Here is a 27234-nt window from a genome sequence, read left to right as displayed (position 1 = left end):
GTGTTTTAACAAAAACACTTGCCCCGAACATCTCCTTTGAACTTGCCTCGTCTCACCTTAAATGCATGACCTCTAGTATTAGACATTTTGACCCTGTCTACCGGCTGTCTAATCTATCTAGGCCTCTCATAATCGTATTATCAGGTCTCCCCTCAGCCTCCGCTGCTCCAGAGAAGACAACCCAAGTTTGTCCAACCTCTCCTTACAGCACATGCCCTCTAGTCCAGGCAGCATCCTGGTGAACCTCTTCTGCACCCTCTCCAAAGCCTCCACACCCTTCCTGTAATGGGACGACCAGAATTGAATGCAATACTACAGATGTAGCCTAACCAAAGTTTTATAAAGCTGCAACATAACTTCCCGATTCTGGAACTCAATACCTCAACTAACAAGGGCAAGCATGCTAATCTTTTGATTGTCTCAGTTTCTCCCAGCCCAGAAAGAAAGGGTTTGATCGAATGGGTGAAAGTGTTCAGAAGAGCTCCGGTGTGACTGCTTCCACTCCGCAGGGAGGTTATGGGGGGGGACTGACTGTCTTGTGGAGTGATGAACCTGCATTGCTGTCTGTCAGGCTGACCGCTGCTTCTGAATTGCTAAGAAGGTGCTTGGCTGGTCCTGAGATGCAACAGGAGGGACCCATAGTCTGTGCTAGGGAGGTCATTGTCCATCTTTGATTGGGATTACAATTCTGCTCTATGCTGAAAGATCAAGTCTTAAATTGGTTTGGGAAAGCAATTTCACGCCAGTTGACCGGGTGAAGGGTCTCAACCCGAAACGTCAACAAAACATTTCCCTCCACAGATGCTGCCTGACCCGCCGAGTTCCTCCAGCATCTTGTGTGTTGCCCCAGGTTCCAGCATCTGCAGTCTCTTGTGTCTCCATGCCAATTGAAGTCTGCTCCCAATTCTGAGTGTGATCCGCATGTAGTGAGATCAAAGGGTGGCTATGTTCTCAGTTCCTCAAAGTCAAAGTTGAGTTTATTGTCAGATGCACAAGTCCATGTGTGCACGGGTGCAATGAAAAACTTACTTGCAGCAGCATCACAGGCACAGAGCATCATATAAGCAGCATTCACAAGAAAAACATAAATTAAACATAAATTATACAAGAAAGATAAGATATCTTTATTAGTCACATGTACATCAAAACACACAGTGAAATGCATCTTTTGCATAGTGTTCTGGGGCAGCCCACAAGTGTCGCCACGCTTCTGGCACCAACGTAGCATGCCCACAACTTCCTAACCTGTACTTCTCTGGAATGTGGGAGGAAACCAGAGCACCCGGAAGAAACCCACGCAGACACGGGGAGAACATACAAACTCCTTACAGACAGTGGCGGGATTTGAACCTGGGTCGCTGGCGCTGTAAAGCATTACGCTAACCACTACACTACTGTGCCTGCCCAATGACACAATTACAATTAGAACACAATAATAACGCAATTAGAACAAAAAAAATGAAGTCCATTCTAGTGCAAAGTGATCAAAGTGGCCATAGTGTTACTACACTGTAGTGATCAGGTCGGTTCAACAACCGAATGGTTGAAGGGAAGTCGCTGTTCCTGAACCTGGTGGTGTGGGACTTGGGGCTTCTGTACCTCCTGCCCGAAGATGGCACACCTCCTTTGTAGGGAATCAGTGATTCATACTCCTGCTGGAATGTTATTGTAAGGCAAGTTGTCCTGCCTGCCTGAATACAATGGGAACAAAAAAAACAAGCGAAGAAAAAGATTTGCATATCTGTAGCACCTGTGTGACCTTCCTGAATTACCTTCCAACTTTGCATTACCCCTCAAGAGCGCAGCAACCCATTTCCAGACAGCAAGCCTCCGTGACTGCAAGTGATAACAACCCAGATCATTTGCTCTAGTGATGTTTATTGAATGATAAATATTATTCCTGGGACATTGGGGATAACCCTCGAGACAACGGGAGTTTTTGCTTCCACCTGAGATACCAAACAGGGGCCTAAGTCATAGAGTGGTACAGCACAGAAGCAGGCCCTTCGGCCCATCACATCCATGCCTCCCATTGTACCTGTCTACATTAATCCCATTTACCTGCATTAAGTCAGCCTTCTGTGCCTTGGCGATTCAAGTGCTTGTCTAGCTGCATCTTAAATGTTGTGAGACCAGCTGCCTCCACCACCTCTCCAGACTCCAAACCGTCTGTGTGGGGGAAAAATTTGCCCCTCAGATCCCTCTGAATCTCTTCCACCTTAAAGACTTAAGCACCCCCACCAAGAGGGTGTACTGCTATTTACCATCTTCCCCCATCTATCCTCCTCATAATTTTTATACCTTCATATGATCACCCCTCAGCCTCCTCCACTCCAGGGACAACAAACCCAGCCTCTCCAATCTCTCCTTAATAAATGAAACGCTCCAGTCCAGGCAACCCCCTGGTGGGTCTCCTCTTCAGTACAACATCTCCGACAGAGCAGCACACCCTCGGCGCCGTGTTGAAGCGTTGAGACTTTAGTGTGCAACTTGAACCCACATTAAACTGCTTTAAGATGGAGGCTGGAATAGTTCTCCCTGCATGCTAACATTTTCCAGATGTTCCTGCTGCAGGCTGTGGCCAGAGGGGTAGGGAAGTGAATCAGTTCATAAGAATGCATTTGCGCTGTTTGGCTCTGTCCTGGCTTGCTCTGATATTCCAGTTAACACTGTGATAGTTAGGGCTTGCACGCACATAGAGTGCACTAAAGAAAATCTGATGTCCCACTCCTATCTAATGTTTACAAGCTTCAGTATTTGAATGTTGAAGGTATCAGTATTCCGTCCCACGGTCTGTCGTTATAAACTTGTGTATTTTACTCCCAGTCTGGGTAAGGAACAGCTAATATCTCCCACAGGTAGTGTTTGTGTCTGTCCTTGATCTAACCTGAACACGTTAACAACACAGTGCATCTACTTCAAGTGGGTTGCCATTTTGTGCTGGGCAAAATATAGCCTTAAATTCAGATTGTTGCTCCAGATTTCCAGCATCTGCAGTCTCTCTTGTATCTCCATAGGCTTAAATTCCTCTAAGTTCAATGCTTACAGCATCTTAAAATATTGGTATTGGTTTATTATTGTCACTTGTACCGAGGTACAGTGAAAAACTTGTCTTACAAACCAATCGTACAGGTCAATTCATTACACAGTGCAGTTACATTGAGTTAGTACAGAGTGCACTGATGTAGTACAGGTAAAAACAATAACAGTACAGAGTAAAGTGTCACAGCTACAGAGAAAGTGCAGTGCAATAAGGTGCAAGGTCACAACAAGGTAAATCATGAGGTCATAGTCCATCTCATCGTATAAGGGAACCGTTCAATAGTCTTATCACAGTGGGGTAGAAGCTGTCCTGTAGCCTGGTGGTACATGCCCTCAGGCTCCTGTATCTTCTACCCGATGGAAGAGGAGAGAAGAGAGAATGACCCAGGTGGGTGGGGTCTTTGATTATGCTGGCTGCTTCGCCAAGGCAGTGAGAGGTAAAGACAAAGTCCAAAGAGGGGAGGCTGGTTTCCGTGATGCGCTGGGCTGTGTCCACAACTCTGTGCAGTTTCTTGCGGTCCTGGGCAGAGCAGTTGCTGTACCAAGCCGTGATACATCCAGATAGGATGCTTTCAACGGTGCATCAATAAAAGTTGGTGAGTGTCAAAGGGGACATACCGAATTTCTTTAGCCTCCTGAGGAAGTAGAGGCGCTGGTGAGCTTTCTTAAAATATCTTGTATTTGTACAAATTGGGTAAATTGATTTATTATTGTCACATGTACCGAGGTACAGTGAAAAACTTGGTTTTGCATGCCTTCCATACAGATCATTTCATTACAACAGTACATTGAGGTAGTACAAGGTAAAACAATAACAGAATGCAGAATAAAGTGTTACAGTTACAGAGAAAGTGCAGTGCAGGCGGACAATAAGGTGTAAGGCCACGACAATGTAGATTGTGAGGTCAAGAGTCCACCTTATTGAACTAGGGAACCGTTCAATAGTCTTATAACAGTGGGACAGAAGCTGTCCTTGAGCCTGGTGGTACGTGCTTTCAGACTTTTGTACCTCCTTAGCTTTTGTATTGATTAGTCAGATCTGTTGCAGAGTTCATTTCGAACCTTTTCCCCCTGTTTTGCGCAGGGTCTAAATTAGCTGCAGGTTGTGAAATGGCCCCTGGTAGAGAGGCGTGATGTGTGTGTTGGTTCACTTCTTGCAGTGTTGGCGTTGAGAAGCGACCACTGCCCTGTGCCGTGCTGGAGCTGCTTCGGAGCTGGTTTCATTGTAGTTTTCTTGGCCAAATGTCAGCCAGTCATCACAGGACCAGTCCCAATGAGCACTTCTGGTTCTCATTGAAGGTTGGCCTGTATCCCGGAGAATATCACTGCTCTTCGGAAATTTGCCTCCTTTTATTAGCCTCCACTTGAGAGGGCTGACGCTGCCTCAGATTAACATCATCCACCACCACCCCTGACAATGCAGTGCCCTCTCGGTCCTCCCCCTCCCTGGGCACTCCCCTCATAATAGAGGATGATTTGCTCCCACTCTGCTGTTATGGATTTGGAGGTGGCAACTTGAGGCCAATGTTTGAGGCAGGTGCAATAGTTTCATTTAAGGAGCACTTGGATACGTACATGGAAGGGTGGGGTTTAGAGGGATATGGGCCGAATGCAGGAAATTGGGACTAGCTGGGTGGGCACTGTGGTCGGCATGGACTGTTTGGGCCGAAAGGCCTGTATACGTGCTGTATTGCTCTCTGACTCTATTATAATGTGTGAACTGCAGTACTGGCCCTGGGATGGTCCTCTTAGATTGTTTCTTTCTGACAGAACAGGAAGCCATTTGGCCCATTAAGTTTGTGCTGGCTCACAGAGCAATCCCATTGCCCCATGACTTTCCTTCGTAGGCTTTCCCACATTTTCATTAACTCTGCTCGGGTGTTACCACACACCTGCACACTGGGGCTACGTTACAGTAACCCACCGAAAAGGGAGGAAACCAGAGCACGTGGGAAGCCCAAACAGTCACAAGGAGACCATGTAAGCTCCACACGCAAGAGGTCAGGATCTTTATGCAGGCATTTGGCGTGTCCCCAGTGACCCTCCCCAATCTTTACAGATGCACCACAGAAAGCATCCAATCTAGATGCATCGCGGCTTGGTACGGCAACTGCTCTGCCCCTGACTGCAAGGAGTTGCAGAGAGTTGTGGACAAAGCCCAGTCCATCATGCAAACCAGCCTCCCCTCCATGGGCTCTGTCTACACTTCCCGTTGCCTCGGGGAAAGCGACCAACATAATCAAGGACCCCTGCCACCCCGGACATTCTCTCTTCTCCCCCCTTCCATCGGGCAGAAGATACAAAAGCTTGAGAGCACGTACCACCAGGCTCAAGGACAGCTTCTATCCCACTGTTATCAGATCTTGAGCAGACCCCCCACACGCTAAAAAATGAACTCTCGATCTCCCAATCTACCTCATCGTGGCCCTTACACTTTATTTGTCTACCTGCACCGCGCTTTCTCTGTAACTGTAACACGATTCTGTATTCTGTTTTTCTTTTTAGTATCTTGATGTACAGTCAGAACTGCCTGGATGGCATGCAAACTAAAGCTTGGTACATGTGACAATAATAAACCAATACCAATAATTAATTCCATCAGTGATAAAATACACTCAGGATCAGATAGTTCTGCAGGGTCTCATGATGGGAATTCTAGCAGCCTTGATGTACTCGAGAAATAATCTATTGCTAGTAGGCAGATGGAGCTGTGAGGCAACGGCTCTACCAGCTGTGTGACATGCTATGATCTCCAGTCTTTACGGTGTTGTGGCACTGCTATCTACAGAGGCTTGTCTGTGCCTGAGCGCTGGGGGCTGTGCCGAGGAGCAGGTCAGGGGTCTTCGCCTTTTAGCAGAGGCGGCTTTGCAATGCAAAGGCTGGCACAAGCAAAGCAAGTGTGCAAGAACCACTCAGAGCTCAGGGTAAGAAGTCGGGCGGGGATAAGGAGGTCTGACAGGTGGGGAAGGGGAGGGGAGGGTGGTGGACGGAAGGGAAGGGGAAACTTTCTTTAAAAGAAAAACCTGTCCGTTTGGAAAATGATAGATAATTTCTTGAATAAGCTTCAATGTGCATCAAGCTGCTAGAATTCACATCATGAGACCATCTATAAATATCTGTAACTGGGTGTACTTCTCACTGTTGGAATCAATTATCCTGCATAAAGAGAGCTGTTTCTGATCTCCCAGGCAGTTTGTCTGGTAGGTGGAGGCCTTTATTTTAACCAGCTTCATATTCTTCCAATTTTCCTTTCCAATTACCTACTACAGCACAGCAAGCTGAACCACTGGTGTGGGTGAAATAATTGATCTTGTGTAGTTTGACCAGGGTAATACACATTCCGCTCCCCTGCTCCCCAATAAGCTCCACGAGGACAGCACATTCAACAAGCCAGCTCTTTCCATTTGACTCCCGCAGGATGCACTTGGTTGCTTGCACTTGCTGGTGCAATGTCCTGGTGGCCTTGTTACTGTAGCCGTCTCACGAAAGGTCCCATTTGGCCACTCGGATGATACAAGAGCCGTGCCTCCCAGCTCCAGGGACCTGGGTTCCATCGGGGCCTCCGGCACTGTATGTGTGTGGAGTTTGCACGTTTTCTTTGTGACCGTGTGGGTTTCGCGCCCCCCCCCCCCCCCCCCCCACCAGGTGCTCTGGTTTCCTCCCACATCCCAACAACGTGCAGGGTCAGTAGGTTAATTGGTAAGTTGGTTTATTATTGTCACATGTATGGAGGTACAGTGAAAAACTTTGTTTTGCATGCCAACCATACAGATCATTTCATTACAACAGTGCATTTGGGGTAATACAAGGGTAAAGCAATAACGGAATGCAGAACAAAGTGTTACAGTTACAGAGAAAGTGCAGTGCAGGCAGACAATAAGGTGCAAGGCCATAATGAGGTAGATTTTGAGGTCAAGAGTCCATCTTATTGTGCGAGGGGGACCATTCAATAGTCTGATAACAGCGGGATAGAAGCTGTCCTTGAGCCTGGTGGTACGTGCTTTCAGGCTTTTGTATCTTCTGCCCGATGGGGTGGGGGGAGAAGGGAGAATGTCCAGGGTGGGAGAGGTCTTTGATTGCATTGGCTGCTTTCCCGAAGCAGCGAGAAGTGTAGACACAGTCCATGAAGGGGAGGCTGGTTTCCGTGATGTGCTGAGCTGTGTCCACAACTCTCTGTAGTTTCTTGTGGTCCTGGGCAGTGGGTTAATTGCCCACTGTAAATTGTCCCCTAGTGTGTTGGTGAGGGGTAGGGAGTTGATGGGAACGTGGGGAGAATAAGTTACAGGTAAAATTGGCGAAAGGAATTTGATGCTGGCATAGATTTGATGGGCTGTATGGCCACATCCAATGTCACAAGGAAATGTGCAAATAATCTAAGGCAGATAATCCAGTGCCAATACTGCAGTTCCCTCCTGGGCTGCCTGTTTAATTCATTTGAGTCACTGCCTATGACCTGACAGGCACTGGCATGCCATATGTCTGGTGAGTTACTGACCTTAAGATGGGAAAAGCATCGAGCAATGCCTTAAGCACTTGTCCCCTGTCCCAGAAGGAGAAGGTCTGAAGAAAGGGCATCCACAATAAGTACTCCCTCAGAAACCACCGTCCTTTCAAGCTGTGCATCAGGACACCTCAGCCAGGCACTTGATTCCCTATCGAGATGCAAGGTGTTATAGCAGTATCTTAGAGTTGTACAGCACAGAAGCGGCCCCTTCAATCCACCAATTCCGTGCTGCCCTCTGTTCCCTTCTACACTTATCCCACTTGCCCACAGTAGGACTGTATCCTTCTAAGGAGACTGCAGACGCTGCAATGGGGAGGGAAAGACAAACTCCGGGAAAGAACTCAGCAGGTCAAGCAGCATCTGAGGAGGCAAAGGGATGGTCGACATAAGATGCAGATCCTCGACCTGAAACATCGACCACCCCTTTACCTCCACAGCTGCTGCTTGATCCGCTGAGTTCCTCCATCAGTTCATTCTTTTCCTCCGTACCCTTCTATTGCCTTGCTTATTCAAGTGCGCCTGTAAAAGTCTCTTAAATGTTGTAATTGTACCTGATTCCACCTCCTCTGGCAGCGAGTTGCAGATATCGACCAATCTCTATGTGTAAAGAAAAAACCTTTCCCCTCAGTCCCCTTTTAAAACTCCTTACTATTTTGATCCTATCTACGTTTCTCATAATCTTATATCCTAAGAGGTCACCCCTCGGCCTCCTTCGCTCCAGGGGAAACAAGCCCAACGTCTCCAATCTCTCCCCATAACTAAAGTCCTCCAATCCAGGCAACATGCTGGCAAATCTTCTCTGCACCCTCTCCAGTGCAACCACATCCTTCCTACAGTGTGGCAACCAGAATGGCACGCAGAGATTCCCAGAGATATTTTGGGGACAGATTGTGTCCAAGGCTTTGTGTGGCTGGCAATTAGTGTCATGGTTTGGCTGCTAACGTGGATCTCCTGCGTAATGTTTCCAAGAAAAAAGCCTTCACCACTCTATAATGCAATGAATTGAAAATGTCATGTGAAAATATTTTTCCTCAACTCCTCTCTAATTCATCTGCCAAGGGAAATAATTCCTTCCTATTCATCTTGCCTCTATACAGCCCCCCCTCTGTCTAAAGAAAACAACCCCAGCCGAGTCTCTCTCCACTCATTGCTGTAGTTCTCTGGCCCATTACATTGAACAAAAATTGATCTGTTTTTTCCGTTAAGAATCTTTTTTTTCCCCGAAAGAAAGACTTTAGTTCATGTTACAGTCATATAGAACTTGGGTTAGGTTGTACTTAGAGTATTGTGTGCAATTCTGGTCGCCCCGTCACAGGAAGTATGTGGAGGCTTTGGAGAGGGTGCAGAAGAGGTTCACCAGGATGCTGCACACACACACACATGCACGCACACCGCCAGAGGTCGGGATCGAACCCGGGTCTCTGGAGCTGTGAGACAGCAGCTCTACCCACTGCGCCACTGTGTTACGCTATTGTTTCTGGGCATGCACACGCTTAGAATTTGTTTGTAGCATTTAAGGAGAGTATTTAAGGTATTTTTTGTATGAAAAAAAATGACCAACACAATCACAGCAACGCTGACTTCTGCCGGTACCTGGGTGGGCAGTTTGCCTCTAAAGGTAGAAATTAATTTTTTTTCATCTTGGCTGGCTTTTGCGAAAATCTGTCCTATTACTGTCTGATTCAGAGTCGTCCTCAGATTAGTTCTTCCTGTCTGAACCTGGCTCAGTCGTAGTGAGCTGGGCTGGCGCACAACTGTTTCCTGACTACATCCACAGCTGATTGGTCTCTGTCTACCCCACAAATCTGCTAAAACACAAGAATATTAGTTGAAATTGGAGTCCTCCACAGAGCAAAGAAGGTCATGAGAAAATTTGATTGTGTACTTGATCATGGCAAGTCAAGGGTTATTGCAGAGATTGGTGATGTGGAGACACAAGGAACATAACAGTCCAGCAGCTGCTCCTATTAGTAATAGTTTGATCAGTAGGTTTACATTTCTAGGCAAGAGATATGTGCAATAAAATTTTTTAAAAATCTACGGAGGCTGGCAATCTGAGATAAGAAAGAAAATACTGGCAACATTCAGCTGGTCAGGCAGTGTCTGTGGAGAGAGAAACAGGTTAACACGTCAGGTCAGAGCGAGCAAAGGATTTAATTGTTTCTCTTTTCATCGATGTTGCTGGCCTGCTGAGTTTTTCCAGTGTTGTCTGTTTTTATTTTGTATTCTATAAGGAATAATATGCTCAAAAATACAGATGGTCTGCTGACTAAGGGTTCAGAAAAGGGCTTTCAAAAACATTTTGGCTGGGCACTGGAGAAAGAATAATTTGCAGGGCTGCGAGGGAATGGGTGTGACGCGATTGCTTTACTAAAAGCTGGCACAGGTTCATTGGGCTGAATGGCCTCTCCTGTAACAATCCTAAACACAATCTTGATCGCATGAAAATGCAGGGAGTTGTGGACACAGCTCAGCACATCACGGTAACCAGCCTCCCCTCCGTGGACTCTGTCTACACTTCTCGCTGCCTCGGTAAAGCAACCAACATAATCAAAGACCCCATCCCGGACATTCTCTCTTCTCCCCCCTTCCACCGGGCAGAAGATACAAAAGCCTGAAAGCATGTACCACCAGACTCGAGGACAGCTTCTATCCCACTGTTATAAGACTATTGAATGGCCCCCTAGCACAATGAAATGGACTCCTGACCTCTCAATCTACCTCACCATGACCTTGCACCTTATTGTCTGCCTGCACTGCACTTTCTCTGTTACACTTTATTCCGCATTCTGTTGTTGTTTTCCTTTGTACCACCTCAGTGCACTGTTGTGATGATCGGCATGCAAAACAAGTTTTTCACTGTACCTCAGTACATGCGACAAGAATAAACCAATTTACCAATTTAAATAGATTTAAATGTCAATGTTGGATGCTGCGGTAATGACAGGATTTGGGTTAACTTTTGGGCTTGTTTCCTTTGGCACGATCTGCCGCTCTTTGAAATGGTCCAAATAAAGAAGCCAAGGCAGGAAGTTTCCCTTGTGTGGGTTGAGAGAAAAATCACTGGGCTCAATCCACAGCGGGAGGCTTAGAAACCTCCTAGCTTCTGCCCGCTTCCTTTCCAGTCCTGGTGAAGGGTCTTGACTGAAACATCGACTGTTTATTTCTCTCCGTAGATGCTGCCTGACCTGCTGAGTTCCTCCAGCACTTTTTGTGTTAGAAACCCACACTCCAACTATGTGTGGAATTTCCTACTCCTTTGGGTTACGTTTGTGGGATTTGACGCTGTTGGGAATCCTTGTTCATCAGTTAATCTCTAGACATTCAACCATGGTTAGGGTTGGGGAATTGGTGATAAACAGATCTTGTGTCACAGCAGTAAATTATGGTCAGCAGCTAGATGTGAACAAATATTTTTCACTTGGGTATAGTTGACCTGAGGTTGCAATCTTATAGCCAGGACTCTGTGGTTGGGTGTTCAAATCCCACCATAGAGAGCATGAGGATTGAACTTGAGAAGTCTGGTAAATGGTGAGCTGTTTCAGATGAAAATACCGCAAGATCATAGAGTCATAGAGTCACGCAGCATGGAAACAGGCCCTTCGGCCCAACTAGTCCATGCCGACCAAGATGCCCATCTAGGTTAGTCCCATTTGCCTGCATTTGGCCCATATTCTTCTAAACCTTTGATGTTTTGCAGCAGCAGTACAGTGCAGAGACATAAAATTACTATAAATTGCAAAATAAATAAATAGTGCAAAAAAAAGGTGTAACTAGGTAGTGTTCATGGACTGTTCAGAAATCTGATAACTGAGGGGAAGAAGCTGTTCCTGAATCGTTGAGTGTGGGTCTTCAGGCTCCTGTACCCCCTTCCCAATGGTAGTAACGAGAAGAGGGCACGTCCCGGGTAGTGAGGGTCCTCAGTGATGGATGCTGCCTTCTTGAGGAACCACCTCTTGAAGATGTCCTCGATGGCGGGGAGGGTTGTGCCCATGATGGAGCTGGCTGAGTCTACAACCCTCTGCAGCCTCTTGCGATCCTGTGCATTGGAGCCTCCGTACCAGGCGGTGATGCAACCAGTCAGAACGCTCTCCACCATACATCTATGGAAATTTGTAAGAGTCTTTGGTAACATACCGAACCTCCTCAAGCTCCTAACGAAGTAGGGCTGCTGACATGATTGCATCAATGTGTTGGGCCCGGGATAGATCCTCCGAGATGTTGACGCCCAGGGACTTGAAGCTGCTCGCCCTTTCCACCGCTGACCCCTCAGTGAGGACTGGTGTGTGTTCTCCCGACCTCCCCTTCCTGACATCAAGGGTGGAGATAGTGGCGGAGGGTGGGAGGTGATAGGTGGAGGCAACAAAGGGCTGCAGATGATGGAATGTAAGAAAAGAAAGTGATGAGTGGAGGGATTGCGTGTGGGCAGGAACGTTAGGGGGAGGGGATAGGGGACCCATTGAGTTGAATGTATGCAATCTGGTTCTCAAGCAGCTTAATTTTCGCTCCAGATTCCAGCATCTGCCCTTTCTTGTGTCTCCAAAATCAAATTTGGAATTGGAATTGGTTTATTATTGTCACATGTACCGAGGTACAATTGAAAAACTTGTCTTGCATACCGATCGTACAGGTTAATTCATTACACAGTGCATTGAGGTAGTACGAGATTAAACAATGCAGAATAAGGTGTCACAGTTACAGAGAAAGTGCAGTGCAGGCAGACAATAAGGTGCAAGGTCATAACGAGGTATATTGTGAGGTCAAGATTCCATCTTATCGTACTAGGGAGCCGTTCAATAGTCTTATAACAGTGGGATAGAAGCTGTCCTTGAGCCTGGTGGCTTGTGTTTTCAAGCCCTTGTATCTTCTGTCTGAAGGGAGAGGGGAGAAGAGAGAATGACCTGGGTGGGTGGGGATCTTTGATTATGTCGGCTGCTTCACCAAGGCAGCAAGAAGTATAGACAGAGTCCATAGAGGGGAGGGTGGTTTCCGTGACGCTGTGTCCATAACTCTCTGCAGTTTCTTGTGGTCCGGGGCAGAGCAGTTGCAGTACCAAGCAGTGATGCATCCGGATAGGATGCTTCCTGTGGTGTATCAATAAAAATTGGTGAATGTCAAAGAGGACCTGCCAAATTTCTTTTGCCTCCTGAGGAAGTAGAGGTGCTGGTGAGCTTTCTCATTTGGAATTTGGATCCTGGAATTTGGATCCCGATTAATTCATTTCCCTTGCATTTTCAAAGCTAGAACTTCACTCTGCATGATTTAGGCTCTTATGGGGTCATCAGTCTTGGACCACCCTGAGGAGAGATGTCTCTGACCCCCTGCCCCAGTAACTATGACTGTGTTCAGGCCAATTGCACTGTGTATTGTGGACTCTGGGAGCCTTCTAGTTACCTGTCCTAAGAAAGGACCATAAAGAGGTTCCTGGACTTTTGGAGAAATCTGAAGCTCTGAAGTACGTTGTTCAGAGATGGTGATCTGGTCTCTGAGTTGTAGAGAGAGACAGAGCAGAAGCAGGCACTTTGGTCTACTGAGGTTTGAGGGGGTGGGAGGAGGGTGAAAGACTGAATCTCAGAAAGTCATCCAGCACAGAAACAGGCCCTTCAGCCCATCATGTCCCTGCAGACCATAGTACCCATTGATATTAATCCTGTTTGCCAGCACTTGGTCCATGGCCTTCTCTGCCTTGGTGATCCAAGCACACGTCCAAATACTTCAATGTTGTGAGAGTCTCTGCCTCCACAGCCCCCTCAGGCAGTGCATTCCAGATTCCAACCGTCCCCCACCCCTCTGGGTGATAAAGTTCTTCAGATCCTCTCTAAATCTCTTACCCCTCACCCTCAACCTGTGCCCTTTAGTTTTAGATTGCTCTATGCAGAAAAGTTCCTTACAATTTACCCCATCTATGCCCCTCATAATTTCGTACACCTCTGTCAGGTCCCCCCCTTGACCTCCTCCACTCCAAGGACAACAGGTCCCACCTAACCAGTGTCTCCTTGCAGCTGGCCACCTCCTGGCAAGCCTCCTCTGCAGGTGCATTCACGTCCTTCCCGTGGTGTGGCAGCCAGAACTGTGCGCACTGCTGCAGCCGTTGATTTATAAACTTGTATCACCACCTCTCAGTTCTTGTATTTTATGTCCCAGATGATGAGGGCAAGTTTCCTGTATGCCCTCTTCACAAACCTATCTACCTGTGCTACCACCTCAAAGATCCTTGGAGTTGTACACCGAGGTCCCCCTGTTCCTAAATACTCCCTCTGCCCTGCCATTCATTGTGTAAACCTTCAGTGCTTTATCCTGGCCTCGAGACAAAGGACTTACCCGCTTGTTCCCCGTGTGAATGAAGAATTTTTTTTAGAATAACTTATCTTGTCAATAGAGATGTATTGGGTGAACCTGTCCATTAAACGGGGGGAACCTGTCCATTAAACAGAGGTACTGGAGGAACCTGTCCATTAAACAGAGGTACTGGGGGAACCTGTCCATTAAACAGGGGGAACCTGTCCATTAAACAGGGGGAACCTGTCCATTAAACAGAGGTATTGGAGGAACCTGTCCATTAAACAGAAGTATTGGGGGAACCTGTCCATTAAACAGAGGTATTGGGGGAACCTGTCCGTTAAACAGAGGTATTGGGGGAACCTGTCCGTTAAACAGAGGTATTGGGGGAACCTGTCCGTTAAACAGAGGTACTGGGGGAACCTGTCCATTAAACAGAGGTACTGGGGGAACCTGTCCATTAAACAGGGGGAACCTGTCCATTAAACAGAGGTACAGGGGGAACCTGTTCAGTGGGAGTTCAGCGTGCCCACGGTACAGTGGGTCCCCAGTAAAAGTAGAAGATGCTGGAGGTACTCCTCAGGTCAAGAGAGAGAAATTTTAGTCAAGAGAGGAGTCAATGTTTTGAGTCATCTGAAGTGGAAAAGGAGCAGATTTAGCAGGTGACTGTGATAAAAGAGACTGAATGGCATAAACAGTGGTGGTGCCTGCTGAGAGAGGTGGTGAAGGTGCTTTGATCCCTCTGGAGGAGACTTAAACAGGCAATGACTGAGTACGAAGGAGAGAGATGATAAAACATGCTGGAACTGTGAGACATTGAACATGCAGTTGCTGGAAATCTGAAGTAAAAGGATGGTCAAAGAAATAATCTACGTCTGATGGCGCGTGTGGAATGAGTTCACATTACAGATTGACGGCCTTTCATCAGGGCTAGCCAGTTCTGGCTCAAGCTGGAAAGGTTGGTTATCCGAAATTGTGGAATTCAACGCTGAGCCCTGAGGGCTGCAGCGTGCGTGGTTGCAAGATGAGGTGCCGGTCCTCGAGCTTGCACTGTTTCCGTGAAGTCGGACACAAAGTCAAGAGAGGTCAGAGAAGGGAGTGAGATGGCAAACTAAAGCAGCAGGTGACTGGAAGTTCAAGAACCTCTTGCGGACTGGATGGAGACATTTTAATAAATGGTCACCTGACCTGCGTTTAGTTTCTCCATGGTCGAGGATGCCCTTTTGTGAGCACCGAATGCAGCACACGAGGCAGGCAAGTGATTTGCCGTTTCACCAGAGGTGTTTTGTCTCTTGGGATTGATGGAAGGGAAATGGGTATCAGGGCAGGTGTTGCTGCATGTCCAATGGCGAGGGAAGGTGCCTTGAGAAGGGAGATGGAGGAGTGAACCAGGGAGTCTCTGAGTCAATGGTCCCTTCACAATGATGAAAGGGGAGGGGAGACGATGACATGTCTAGTGGTGGTGTCCTCATGAAAGTGGCAAAAATTACACAGATGATGTGGAAGGCGAGGACTTGGGGGGAATCTTATCCTTGCTCTGGATGGAAGGAGAGTGGTTAAGTACAGGAGATGGGACAGTGGTGGTTGAAAGCCCCGCCGAGAGTGGTGCAGGGGAAGCTGGGGGGGGTTAGGCTCTCAGAAATGCTGGTGTGGGAGCCGTCGTCATCAGGAGCTGAAGATGCTGGGAGAATGGAGTGGAATCCTTACAGGAGGAACTGTGGTCAAAATAGCTGTGGAGTCTGTGGGCTCGTACCTGATATCCCCGAAGGAGTTTAGCTTTGCACCTTGGTCAGCTGGAGATGAGCAAGGCTCGGGGTCATTGCGACAGTGCGACTTCTCACGTGGTACCTCCGCTCGGTCCGTTTAACCCAGTTTGTTACTGGCTTAGGTCTGTATTGGATGAAGTCCTGCCTGTGTCTGGTCCCAGTGCCCTAATACGTTAAACCGACTCTGCGTGAGATGGAATATGTGGTAAGACTGAATTTCCTCCGGTGGTGGGTGCAGGTGTTTTGGTGGTGGATGATTGAGCATGAGCAGACTTCGGAAGTTAGTGTTGCCGAACACAGCATGGGGTGAGCACTTAACACGGAGGAACAAAGCCTTGAGGGATTTAATGTCTCCTACTGCAAATAAGAATTAAATCCTTAGAACTACAATGCATCATGCTGGGACCTGGTGAAGCTGAGGGGTTTGCACACTGGCATCCTCTGCATGTCGCTGAGGTCGTGGATGCCAGTGCCAGACCGAAGTACCGACTGTAATCTGCCTTGTTCTTCCTTCTCCTTCAAGCGTCCAAACGCAACTGCGCCCCTCCGGAGCTTTTGCCCTTGCTGTTCTGGGTGTCGCTCCTGTGCTTCCGGCCGAGTGTTCTGAACTTGTCCTCCGTCCCTCTGCCCTGAGGGGCCGATCAGCGATCCGGATTAACTTTTTCCGTTCCACTTAGTGCCTGGATTTCACGGCAACGAGAGTCAGACTGTCTGTGTGGTGACCAGGTGACACCAATCACATCTGCCCCCACAAGGGGTTTAGAGGGATATGGGCCAAACGCGAGCAAATGGGACTAGCTTAGGTGGACATCTTGGCCAGCATGGACCAGTTGGGCCGAAGGGCCCATTTCCATGCTGTATTTGGTATTGGTTTATTATTGTCACTTGTACCGAGGTACAGTGAAAAACTTGTCTTACCAACCGATCGTACAGGTCAATTCATTACACAGTGCAGTTACATTGAGTAAGTACAGAGTGCATTGATGTAGTACAGGTAAAAACAATAACAGTACAGAGTAAAGTGTCACAGCTACAGAGGAAGTGAAGTGCAATAAGGTGCAAGGTCACAACAAGGTAGATCATGAGGTCATAGTCCATCTCATCGTATAAGGGAACCATTCAATAGTCTTATCACAGTGGGGTAGAAGCTGTCCTGGAGCCTGGTGGTATGTGCCTTCAGGGTCCTGTATCTTCTACCCGATGGAAGAGGAGAGAAGAGAGAATGACCCGGGTGGGTGGGGTCTTTGATGATGCTGGCTGCTTCGCCAAGGCCGTGGGAGGTAAAGACAGAGTCCAAAGAGGGGAGGCTGGTGTCTGTGATGTGCTGGGCTGTGTCCACAACTCTCTGCAGTTTCTTGCAGTCCTGGGTGGAGCAGTTGCCATACCAAGCCGTGATACATCCAGATAGGCTGCTTTCTATGGTGCATCGATAAAAGTTGGTGAGAGTCAAAGGGGACTCTGTGGTGGAGGAAGATTATGCCCAACTTTTTGACTTGTACTTGCAGCACTGAGGGTTGAGGAGGTTAGAGCAGGAAAGAGGGAGGTTGCCTTGATATAGGGAAATGGAGGAAAAGTCCTGAGCAGCATCCTGTTCCCCGCAGTCTTTGGAACTTGGGCCTCGTAAAAGGGAAGATGCTGACCAGCTACAAAATAAACAATGATAATTCAAATTTCAGAGTGTTTTTCAGTATTGGTAAAAGAATATATTAAGAAAAACAGAAGCAGAAGTAGGCCACTCGGCCCCTCAGACCTGCCCCACCTTTCAATATGATCATGGCTGATCAGCCTGAGGTCTTGTTTCCTCTTCTGTGCCAGTTCCCCATCACCGTCAATTCCCTGATCTTGCAAAATTTATCTCCCTTCTCATTAAATGCCCAAAGTGGTCCATCCTCCACAACCCTCTAGGGTAGAGAATTACAGAGCCTTCCCACCCTCTGCGAGAAGGGATTCCTAGACACCTCAGTTGTAGAATATCTGCCCCCTTATCTTGTAACTAGTGAACGCATCTCGACCTCTTACCAGGATGCTGTCTGGATTAGAGAGCATTAGAGGAGAGGTTGGACAAACTTGGGTTGTCTTCTCTGGAGCGGCGGAGGCTGAGGGGAGACCTGATAGATTATGAGAGGCATAGATTGCTGGTATCTTTTTCCCAGGGTCGAAATGTCTTGTACTAGAGGGCATGGGTTTAAGGTAAGAGGAGGTAAGTTCAAAGGAGATGTTTGGGGCAAATTTTTTTACACACAGAGTGGTGGGAACCTGGAATGTGCTGCCAGGGGTGGGGGTGGAGGCAGATACGATTGAGGTGTTTATGAGGCTCTTAGATGACCACATGAATGTGCAGAGAATGGAGGGAGATGGACATTGTGTAGGCAGAAGGGATTAGTTTAGTTTGGCGTTTAATTACTAGCTTAATTAGCTCGGCACAACATGGTTGGCTGAAGCACCTGTTCCTGTGCTATAGTCAAAGTCAAGTTTATTGTCATCTGCACAAGTGCATATGTGCACGGGTGCAATGAAAAACTTACTTGCAGCAGCATTGCAGGCACAGAGCATCAGATAAGCAGCATTCACAAGATAAAAACATAAATTATACACAACTTTTGCACGAAAGAACACAATTAGAACAAAACAAAAACAAAGTCCATTTTAGTGCACAGTTCAATGTATCTACTCTGTCCTGATCACCCATGTTGGCAGAGCTCTCATCTCTGTAGTGTGAAGGTCGTGTGTTTGAGTCCAACTTCAGATCCTTGGACACAGAAACTAACTTTGTGAGTATTGTTTGTCAGAGTTGGTATCTTTCCGATTTGCCCTTAGTGGATGTAAAGGACCATGTGCTGCTATTTCAGAGAGGGGTGGGGTATTCTTTGTGGTATCCTGCGATATTATGCAGTCAAAACCACTAAAGCAGAAGAGCTGGCTGTTATCGCATTGCTGATGGTGGGAGCTTGCTGAGGGCAAATTGGTTGTTGCGTTTTGTACATTGCAATAAAAACAAAAAATGCTGGAAATACTCAGCCAGACAGGCGGCATCTCTGAGAAAATAAACAGAGAATGCTTTAGGTCAGAAACACAGGAGATTGCAGATGTTGGAATCTGGAGCAACACACAAATCGTTGGAGGAACAGCGGGTCAGGCAGCATCTGTCGAGGGAAACGGACAGTCGACAATTCGAGTCGAGACCCTTCATCTGGACTCAAAATCAACTGGCCTAATGCCTTCCACAAACCCTGTTACCTATCTCAAGATACCTCAATCAGTCTCCCAGTGGCAGCCCCATGCTGCCAAATCTGATGGTGGTCCAGTGGCTGCTGGTCCACATGAAGGGGCTTGACTCAAAACGTCGACTGTCACAGTTTCCCTTCACGGATGCCGCCTGACCCGCTGAGTTCCTCCAGCGCTTTGTGTGTTGCTAATGTTTTAGGTCGACGGCATTTCATCAGAACAGAACCTCCCACACAGACAGTCGGACCAGCCTTTTCTGATTTTATCAGAGAGAGAAACTGGTTGGTATAGGTAGCAGGGAAAGTGGGGCAGAGTGCTGGTTGCAAAGAGAATTTATCTGATATGGTGAAGTAATGTGGCAGTTAAAAGCCAGATTAAGCTTTACCTGTGTAGTGGTTGCTGATGTCTGTGCAATGTTGTATAGTCTGATTAACTGGGACGTGACTAGCAGGCCAGTAAAAAGGATGTCAGGCAAAAATATCGAGTTCTCCTACAATACTGCAATAGTGACTGCACTTCAGAAATATTGCATTCGCTGTTAAAAATTGCATGTGATCTGATAGGAGAATAAATGCATCTATTTCCTTTTGGATCACCTTGCAAATGTGTAGTAAGCCTGAGGTATTGGATTGGGTCTTGCCAGCAGCTGCTGATGGTGTTGGAGCTTGGAAGCGCATTGCATGAAGCGTTTAATACTGCTCCTTATGCGGTACTGGCTGTACGCTGATGTGCACGTGCACACCACAGGGTTCCCCCTTAGTACAGTCAGGTTGCAAGAACAGCAGGAGTACTGTCTAAGTTTCTGGTTGCCACACTATAGGAAGGAGATGACTGCACTGGAGAGGGTGCAGAGGGGATTCACCAGGATGGAGCGTTTCAGTTACAAGGAGAGACTGGAGAGTCTGGGTCTGTTTTCCTTGGAGAGGAGAAGGCTGAAGGGGGGATTTGATATACAAAACTGTAAGGGGTGTGGACAGTGAGAAAACTTTCCCCATTAGTAGAGCCATCCAAAACTAGAAGGGGATGGGTTTGGGGTAAGAGGCTTAGAGGAGATCTGAGGAAGTATTTTGTTCACTCAGAGGGTGGTAGGAATCAGGATCGCTCTGCCCGAGAAGTGGTGGAGGCAGAGACTCTCACATTTGAGAAGTATCTGGATGAGCACTTGAATTGCTACGGTATAAAAGGCTATGTACCCAGTGCTGGTAAATGGGATTAGTAAAGATTGGTAAATTGGTTTATTATTGTCACTTGTACCGAGGTACAGTGAAAAACTTTGTTTTGCATGCCATCCATACAGATCATTTCATTACAACAGTGCATCGAGGTAGTACAAGGGAAAACAATAACAGAATGCAGAGTAAAGTGTTACAGTTACAGAGAAAGTGCAGTGCAGGCAGACAATAAGGTGCAAGGGCCACGAAGAGATAGATTGTGAGGTCAAGAGTCCATCTCATCGTATAAGGGAACTGTTCAATAGTCTTATAACAGCGGGATAGAAGCTGTCCTTGAGTCTGGTGGTACATGCATTCAGGCTTTTGTATCTTCTGCCCGATGGGAGGGGGAAGAAGACAGAATGTCTGGGGTGGGTGGGGGTCTTTGATTATGCTGGCTGCTTTCCCGAGGCAGCGAGAAGTGTAGACGGAGTCCATAGAGGGGAGGCTGGTTTCTGTGATGTGCTGAGCTGTGCCCACAACTCAGATGTGTACTTAATGGTAGGCACTCCCTCCGCCCATCACCCACTGGGTCCCCTCCCCTTACTGTTCCCATCTGCCTACCCCACCTCCCTTATTTGACTCTGTGCTCCATCTTCCTTCCCCATCAAGAGTCCACCATCTACACCCCTTTTGTTGCCTCCGCCTATCACCTCCCAGCCTTCCCTCCTCCATCTGCCTATCACCCCTCCTCACCTGGATCCACCTGCCACTCCTTCCCCTCCATCCTGGCTATCTCCCCTCTTCCTTTCAGTCCTGATGCAGGGTCTCGACCCCAAACGTTGACTGTCAACATCTCCCCCACAGATGCTGCTCGACCTGCTGAGTTCCTCCAGTGTTTTTTTGCTCCAGATTCCAGCAACTACAGTCTCTTGTGTCTGCATTTGATGAATGCTTCTTTAAATTCTCTTCTATTCCCCCCCCCCCCCCCCCAACCTACGTAGGTTCTCCTCCCCTTCTCCCTCACCGTGCTCTGGCTTGTATCTGTTTTCTTGCCCACTGTAAGGAAGCCTTGCCAATCAATAATTATGACCCTGTTATGACACAGATAAGGGCCCTGGATTTACTGCCAGTGTATTCTTATGTTTGTTAACTGCCTCACGCCTACAACCGACACTTAACATTTTAATAAAAAATGTGACTTTCTGACACAAAAGGTAGTGGGTATATGGAACGAGCTGCCAGAGGAAGCTGTAGAGGTGGGTACTATTACAGTATTTAAAAGACCTTTAGGCAGGTACTTGGATAGAAAAAGTTTAGAGGGATATAGGCCAAATTCAGGGATATGGGACTGGCTCAGAAAGACATCTTTTTTTTTAACCAAAATAAACTTTATTCATAATAAAAGACAAACTATATACAATAATAAAACAGTGCAAACCTTTATGTTCGTGTACAGATCAATCATAGATCATTAGTGTTACGTTTTGTAAAAAAAACCACAGCGCCGATGCCACCTGTGTGGCTCCCTGGGGTGATACCCCAGTCCCATACTTACAATCTTTAAGGGATTTCCTTGCCTGACCTCGCCCCACCCTCTCCAGTGGCAGAAGAACCCTAAACTGTAGTCCTTCCCTCGGAAAGGCATCTTGGTCAGCATGGATGAGTTGAGCCGAAGGGCCTGTTTCTGCTCTGCGTGACTCTGTCACTCCTTGGAAGTGAATTCTGTGACCACGGATAACAAAGTGCGCCTCTCTCCGCTGGGCGGGTGGAGTGCCTGCCATTAAGCACACGCCTGAGCTGTGGACGCAGGTCAGCATATCACGAAAACTACTCATCTCCACACTTCGTCATTAGCCAAAGTTGTGGCTTTACCTTCAGTCCCTGATTTGCATGAATTACTGCAATGCACAGCTTAGTGTTTGGAGAATTTGTTTTCAAGTGCATAAGAGTTGTTCAAAATACTGATTGTGTATTCTTTGAACTGAAGAAACGCCCCTCTCCCCAGTTTTATTGTTAAAGTCCAACAGGCACGGTGGCATAGTGGTTAGCGTAACGCTTTACAGCGCCAGCGACCCGGGTTCAAATCTGGCCGCTGCCTGTAAGGAGTTTGTACATTCTCCCCGTGTCTGCGCGGGTTTCCTCCGGGTGCTCCGGTTTCCTCCCACATTTCAAAGGCATACAGGTTAGGAAGTTGCGGGCGTGCTATGTTGGCACCGGAAGTGTGGCGACACTTGCGGGCTGCCCCCCAAAATCACTACGCAAAAGATGTGTTTCACTGTGTGTTTCGATGTACATGTGACTAATAAAGATCTTATCTTATCATCCGCACTCACTGGAGGATCCATGAGTCGCTCCCTTAATGCACAGTTGCTTCCTTTCCCCCTGTTTGATTTGCACTTGGTTGTGTGCACCTTGGGCTCTTTTATTGTTGAAGGTGCTATTTAAAAGCAAGTTGCTTGCACTGCCCCTCTCCAGTGGCACAGCTGGAAGGGCCACTGCCTCACAGTGCCACAGACCCGGGTTCAATCCTCACCTCGGGTGCTCTGTGGAGTTTGCCTGTTCTCCCTGTGACCAAGGGTCAGTGGGTTAATTGACCACTGTAATTTCCTCCTGGTGTGTAGGTGTGTGGTAGAATCGAATGATATGATTAACCTAGAGAGGGGTCAGAAAAGATTCACAATGACGTTGCTTGGATTGGAGGGCTTGAGTTATAAGGAGAGATTGGTGGAGGGGAAGAAGCTGTTCCTGAATCGTTGAGTGTGGGTCTTCAGGCTCCTGTACCTCCTCCCTGATGGCAGTAACAAGAAGGGGGCATGTCCCGGGTGGTGAGGGTCCTTAGTGATGAATGCTGCCTTGAAGCACCGCCTCTTGAAGATGCCCTCGATGGCGGGGAGGGTTGTGCCCGTGATGGAGCTGGCTGAGTCTACAACCCTCTGCAGCCTTTTGCGTTCCTTTGCATTGGAGCCTCCGTACTAGGCAGTGATGCAACCAGTCAGAACGCCCTCCACCGTACATCTCTCGACATTCGTAAGAGTCTTTAGTGACATACCAAATCTCCTCAAGCTCCTAATGAAGTAGAGCTGCTGGCGTGCCTTCTTCATGACTGCATCAATGTATTGGGACCAGGATAGATCCTCCGAAATGTTGATGCCCAGGAACTTGAAGCTGTTGTCTGTTTTCTAGAGCTACTCATATCACGTTGTTCTGCATACACTTCCGGTAGTTCTTTAATTTCATTGAAAATCTTCCATGTTCACCCTAGAATACCTGGAACGTGCTGCCAGAGGAAGCGGTGGAAGCAGAGACAATGGCAATGTTTAGGAGACATTTAGGTAGGCACATGAACAGGCAGGGAATGGAGGGACATGGAAGGTGTGCAGGCAGATGGGATTAGTTTGGATTGGCGTCATGGTCGGCACAGACATGAACGGCCTGTTCCTGTCCTGTACAGTTCTGTGACAAACAAGACTTTATGGGCTGAAGGGTCATTTCGACACAACTTTTCTTTCTCCCCTCTGGTTAATACTGGGTGCCACCTTTTGAGTGCTCGTTTTCAACAGAGGAAACCTAGGCCAACGGGAAACCTGAGATCTCCATTCCGCCCGTGGCTCAGTGGATCCTAGTCTTGTCTTGAGTTGGAAGGTTGTGGGTTTGAGTCCAGTAGGGACTGGAGCACAGACAAGAAGGATCCAGGTCACCAAGCTGCGTTATGAGAGCTGCACTATATCGCATGTGCCGTCCTTTGAACGAGACATTACACCCCTTTTGGTTATAACATTTGGTTATACTGCTGTGTTTTTAGGAGCTAGCTGTGCATCAGCAGTTTGCTTTCGTTCCTGTATTACAACAGTGAAATCAGAGTATTTCATTGGCTGTGAAGCACTTCGGGTTTGAGAGTTTGAATGGTGCCACTGCCTGGACTGGAGGGCTTGTGTTATAAGGAGAGGCTGGGACTATTTTCCCTGGAGCACAGGAGGCTGAGGGGTGACCTTATAGAGGTCTAGCAAATCATGAGGGGCGTAGATAAGGTGGACCGTCACTGTCTTTTCCCCCAGGGTCAGGGAGTCTAAACCTACAGGGTGTGGGTTTAAAGTGAGAGGGGAAAGGGGACCTGAGGGGCAGCTTTTTCACACAAATGGTGGTGGGTATATGGAAGGAGCTGCCAGAGGAAATGGTAGAGGTGGGTACAATTACAACATTTAAAAGACATTTGGATTGGCACATGGATAGAGAAAGTGTAGAGGATATGTGGGCCAAACGTGGGACCAGCTCAGGAAGGCACCTTGGTCAGCATGGACAAGTTGAGCTGAAGGGCCTGTATCCGTGCTGTATAATTCTTTTACTCTAAAGGCATAACTTTCCACGCCCATACCTTCCAGCAAGATTGTGATCAGGGCAGGGGCACCTCGTCCAATGTTCCTCGTCAAAGGTCACCTTGGTTGACACAAGCAAACTTAGTGCAAATGTGGATTGAATATAGTTTGCACAGAATCTGAAAGAGCATTTCTGTGCCTCCTGATGTGAGATACAATGGCTCATGAAAATTTCAACAAAGAAGCAGTCCATTTGACTCAGTTCCTGTGGCAACGCTGGCTACAAGCCTTTGTTACCTAATTTGTCATGATTGATCAGGCTTGATAGCCACTTGTGGTAATGCACACTGAATTCTAATAACACTTGTAAGAAAGAAGGAATGTGCATTTATGTAGTGCCTTCATGTCTGGATATCTCAGTAGGTTATGGTCGATAGGTTACTTTTGAAGTGAGCACAGGAGAACTCTCTAATGTTCTCTTGAGGAGTGCAGATGAGAAATAGGAGCTTGTTGAGTCAAAGAATTAAAGTGGCATCAATGTAGGTTTAGTGTAAATGGGTGGTTGATGGTCGACGCGGACTTGCTGGGCTGAAGGCCCTTGTCTCCATGCCCTGTAGAGAGAGACAGCACAAAAACAGGTCCCTGGTCCTGCTGAGTCCGCGTCGATCATCAACACGCTAGTCGTACACTCATTCCGTTTGATTCTCCCCCCACCGCTCCCAGTTTTGGATGTGCTGACGAGCTGATCATCCACGGATCCTTCTGTGGGGAGGGAATTCCAAAGGTTCGCAACCCCCCCCTCCCTGGAGGGATAGAGTTTCTCTGCATCCCACTCCTCCTGTTGGACACGCTGCCTAGTTCTGAAACTTGCAGCCAGTTTCTCTGCATGTCTGCCTTTGTGTTCACTCCAGATGGTGCCGTATACACAGGGGAGTGACTCTGCTGGGATTACTCTGTGAGCCAGCAGGGAGTCAATGGACTGAACAGCCTCCTTCTGTGTCATAAGGAAATAGAGTTATACAGCACGGAAACAGGCCCAACTCATCCATGCCGACCATGGTACCTACCTGAGCTGGTCCCATTTGCTTGCATTTGGCCCCTATCCCTCTAAACCTTTCCTGTCCATGTACCTGTCCAAGTGTCTTTTAAATGTTGTAATCTGGCAGCTCATTCCATATAACCACCACCCTGTGAGAAAAAAAACCTGCCCCCTCAGCTCCCTTTTAAATCTTTCCCCTCTCAACTTAAATCTAGCTGAGTTAAATGTACTCCAGTTTTAGACTCCCCTACCCTGGGACCATCCACTTTATCTGTGCCCCTCATGATTTTATAAACCTCTATAAGGTCACCACCCCCCCAAGCAGAAAATAAAAAGTCCCAGTCTCTCCAGTTTCTCCTTATAGCACTAGCCCTCCAGTCCAGGCCACACTCTTTTCCGCACCCTTTAGTGACACCCTTCCTATAACTGCGTGGCCAGAACTGCATACAGTGCTCCAAGTGTGGCCTCACCAATGTACAGTTGTGACCCCAGGACCTGTATCTCCCTATGAAACCAGGAAGAATATCCCTGCTCTTAAAACTAGTGCTCCCTCTGAAGGCTGGTTGGGCCTTTATGATGCACTGCTATCCCGAGTCACATGCATTAGAAGTCTCACTCTCTGAGCACTCACAGTCTCAGCACCTTGCAGGTAGAAGTGAGATTTATTTGAGAGGCTGCAGATGGTACAGTACCAGGGCTAGCCTATGTGGGGTTGTGTGTGGACTTACCTGGAAGTATCGCTGAGACTGAGTGGAATGTCTGTTCAGAGGTGTTTTGCAAAGATAAAAACGAACGTGTTCCATGCAGAAGAATGAATCAGTCAAGCGTTCCAAGGGCTTGGGTGGTTGGTGCAAGGAGCTCTCAGAGCTGTGCCCATCTGATAGGGAGATTACCAACAGAACTCCTCCGCTCAGCGGTGTGTTGTGTTTGGGCTTGCTTCTGGTACACAGCCTTCAACATGGATTCTCTGCCAAGGGAGCAATCAAAGGATTCCACTCAGAGCAGTAGGAGGCCATTCAGTCTCTCAAGACTCCCCTATCCATTAAGGACATGCTCTCCCCCCCCCCCCGTCCCTTTTCTCATTACCTACCCAGTTCCTCCTACACCCACCCCACCCCACATATTTCTTTCCCCTCCTCCACCCACTCCACACGCCCACCACCCACAGGGTTCCCTCCCCTTACTGCTTCCATCTGCCCTCCCCGCCTCACCTCGGTTCCGTTCTCCACCTTCCCGTCCTGTCAGACCCTTTGTTGCCTCCACCTCTCACCTCCCAGCCTCTGCCGCTGTCTCCACTCTCCCCTCCTCCATCTGCCTATCTCCCCCTCACCTGGATCCACCTATCACCTGCCAGCTCTTGCTCCGTTCCTTCCCCTTGCCTCATGATACTGACCATCGCCCCTCTATCTTTCAATCTCAACCCTAAACGTTGACTGTCTGTTTCCCTCCACAGATGCTGCCTGACCCGCTGAGTTCCTCCAGCGGTCTGCTTTTCGTTTTCCACTCTGTTCTGCCTGCCCAGGACCTTGCATGCTTCAACAAACCCCCTGTTAAGTGTTCTGTTCCTTCGTCTCCAAGAGCATCAAATCTGTCCAATGGATCTGTGCCAGGAAAGGCAACCCATTAGTGTTGCAGGAGCAATATATGTCCTAACAATCATCCCGAGCTTTCTGCATCACTCACTCTTCAAAGAATATCAATTACAAAGTGGTTTACATCGGATATGTAAGGTCTTTTGTGAAATCTCTTTATTTTTTGCTCAGTGAGTGCTGATATTATTGAGAATGCAATTTCAGCATCACGTTAATTAAGTCCGGCCATGAGGAGGAATGAATTAACGTCAGTTTATTGTGTCGGTTCTGCTCTCTCCATTGATCTCCAGTATCAATTCTCAGCAGAGCCCAAATCCACA

The 27234-nt window shown here is 47.7% G+C and overlaps 1 protein-coding gene across 9 annotated transcripts in view; it reads left to right on the top strand.

Annotated features, from left to right (window-relative positions):
* Positions 1–27234, top strand: part of shc1 (SHC (Src homology 2 domain containing) transforming protein 1) — a 132934-nt gene that overhangs the window by 44542 nt on the left and 61158 nt on the right. For 4 of the 9 annotated variants that reach the window (XM_052045871.1, XM_052045873.1, XM_052045872.1 and 1 more), the window contains exon 2: positions 15714–15796. The exons of the other annotated variants lie outside the window; for them this stretch is intronic. In XM_052045871.1, coding sequence (XP_051901831.1) covers positions 15785–15796 — 12 coding nt within the window. In that variant the 5' untranslated portion in view covers positions 15714–15784. The remainder of the gene's footprint in view (positions 1–15713; positions 15797–27234) is intronic. 9 annotated transcript variants of the gene reach the window in all.

This window comes from Pristis pectinata, chromosome 40, assembly GCF_009764475.1.
Source record: "Pristis pectinata isolate sPriPec2 chromosome 40, sPriPec2.1.pri, whole genome shotgun sequence".
Lineage (NCBI taxonomy): Eukaryota > Metazoa > Chordata > Chondrichthyes > Rhinopristiformes > Pristidae > Pristis > Pristis pectinata.
Note: the sequence above shows the minus strand (reverse complement) of the source record. Positions and strands in the feature narration are given on the sequence as shown.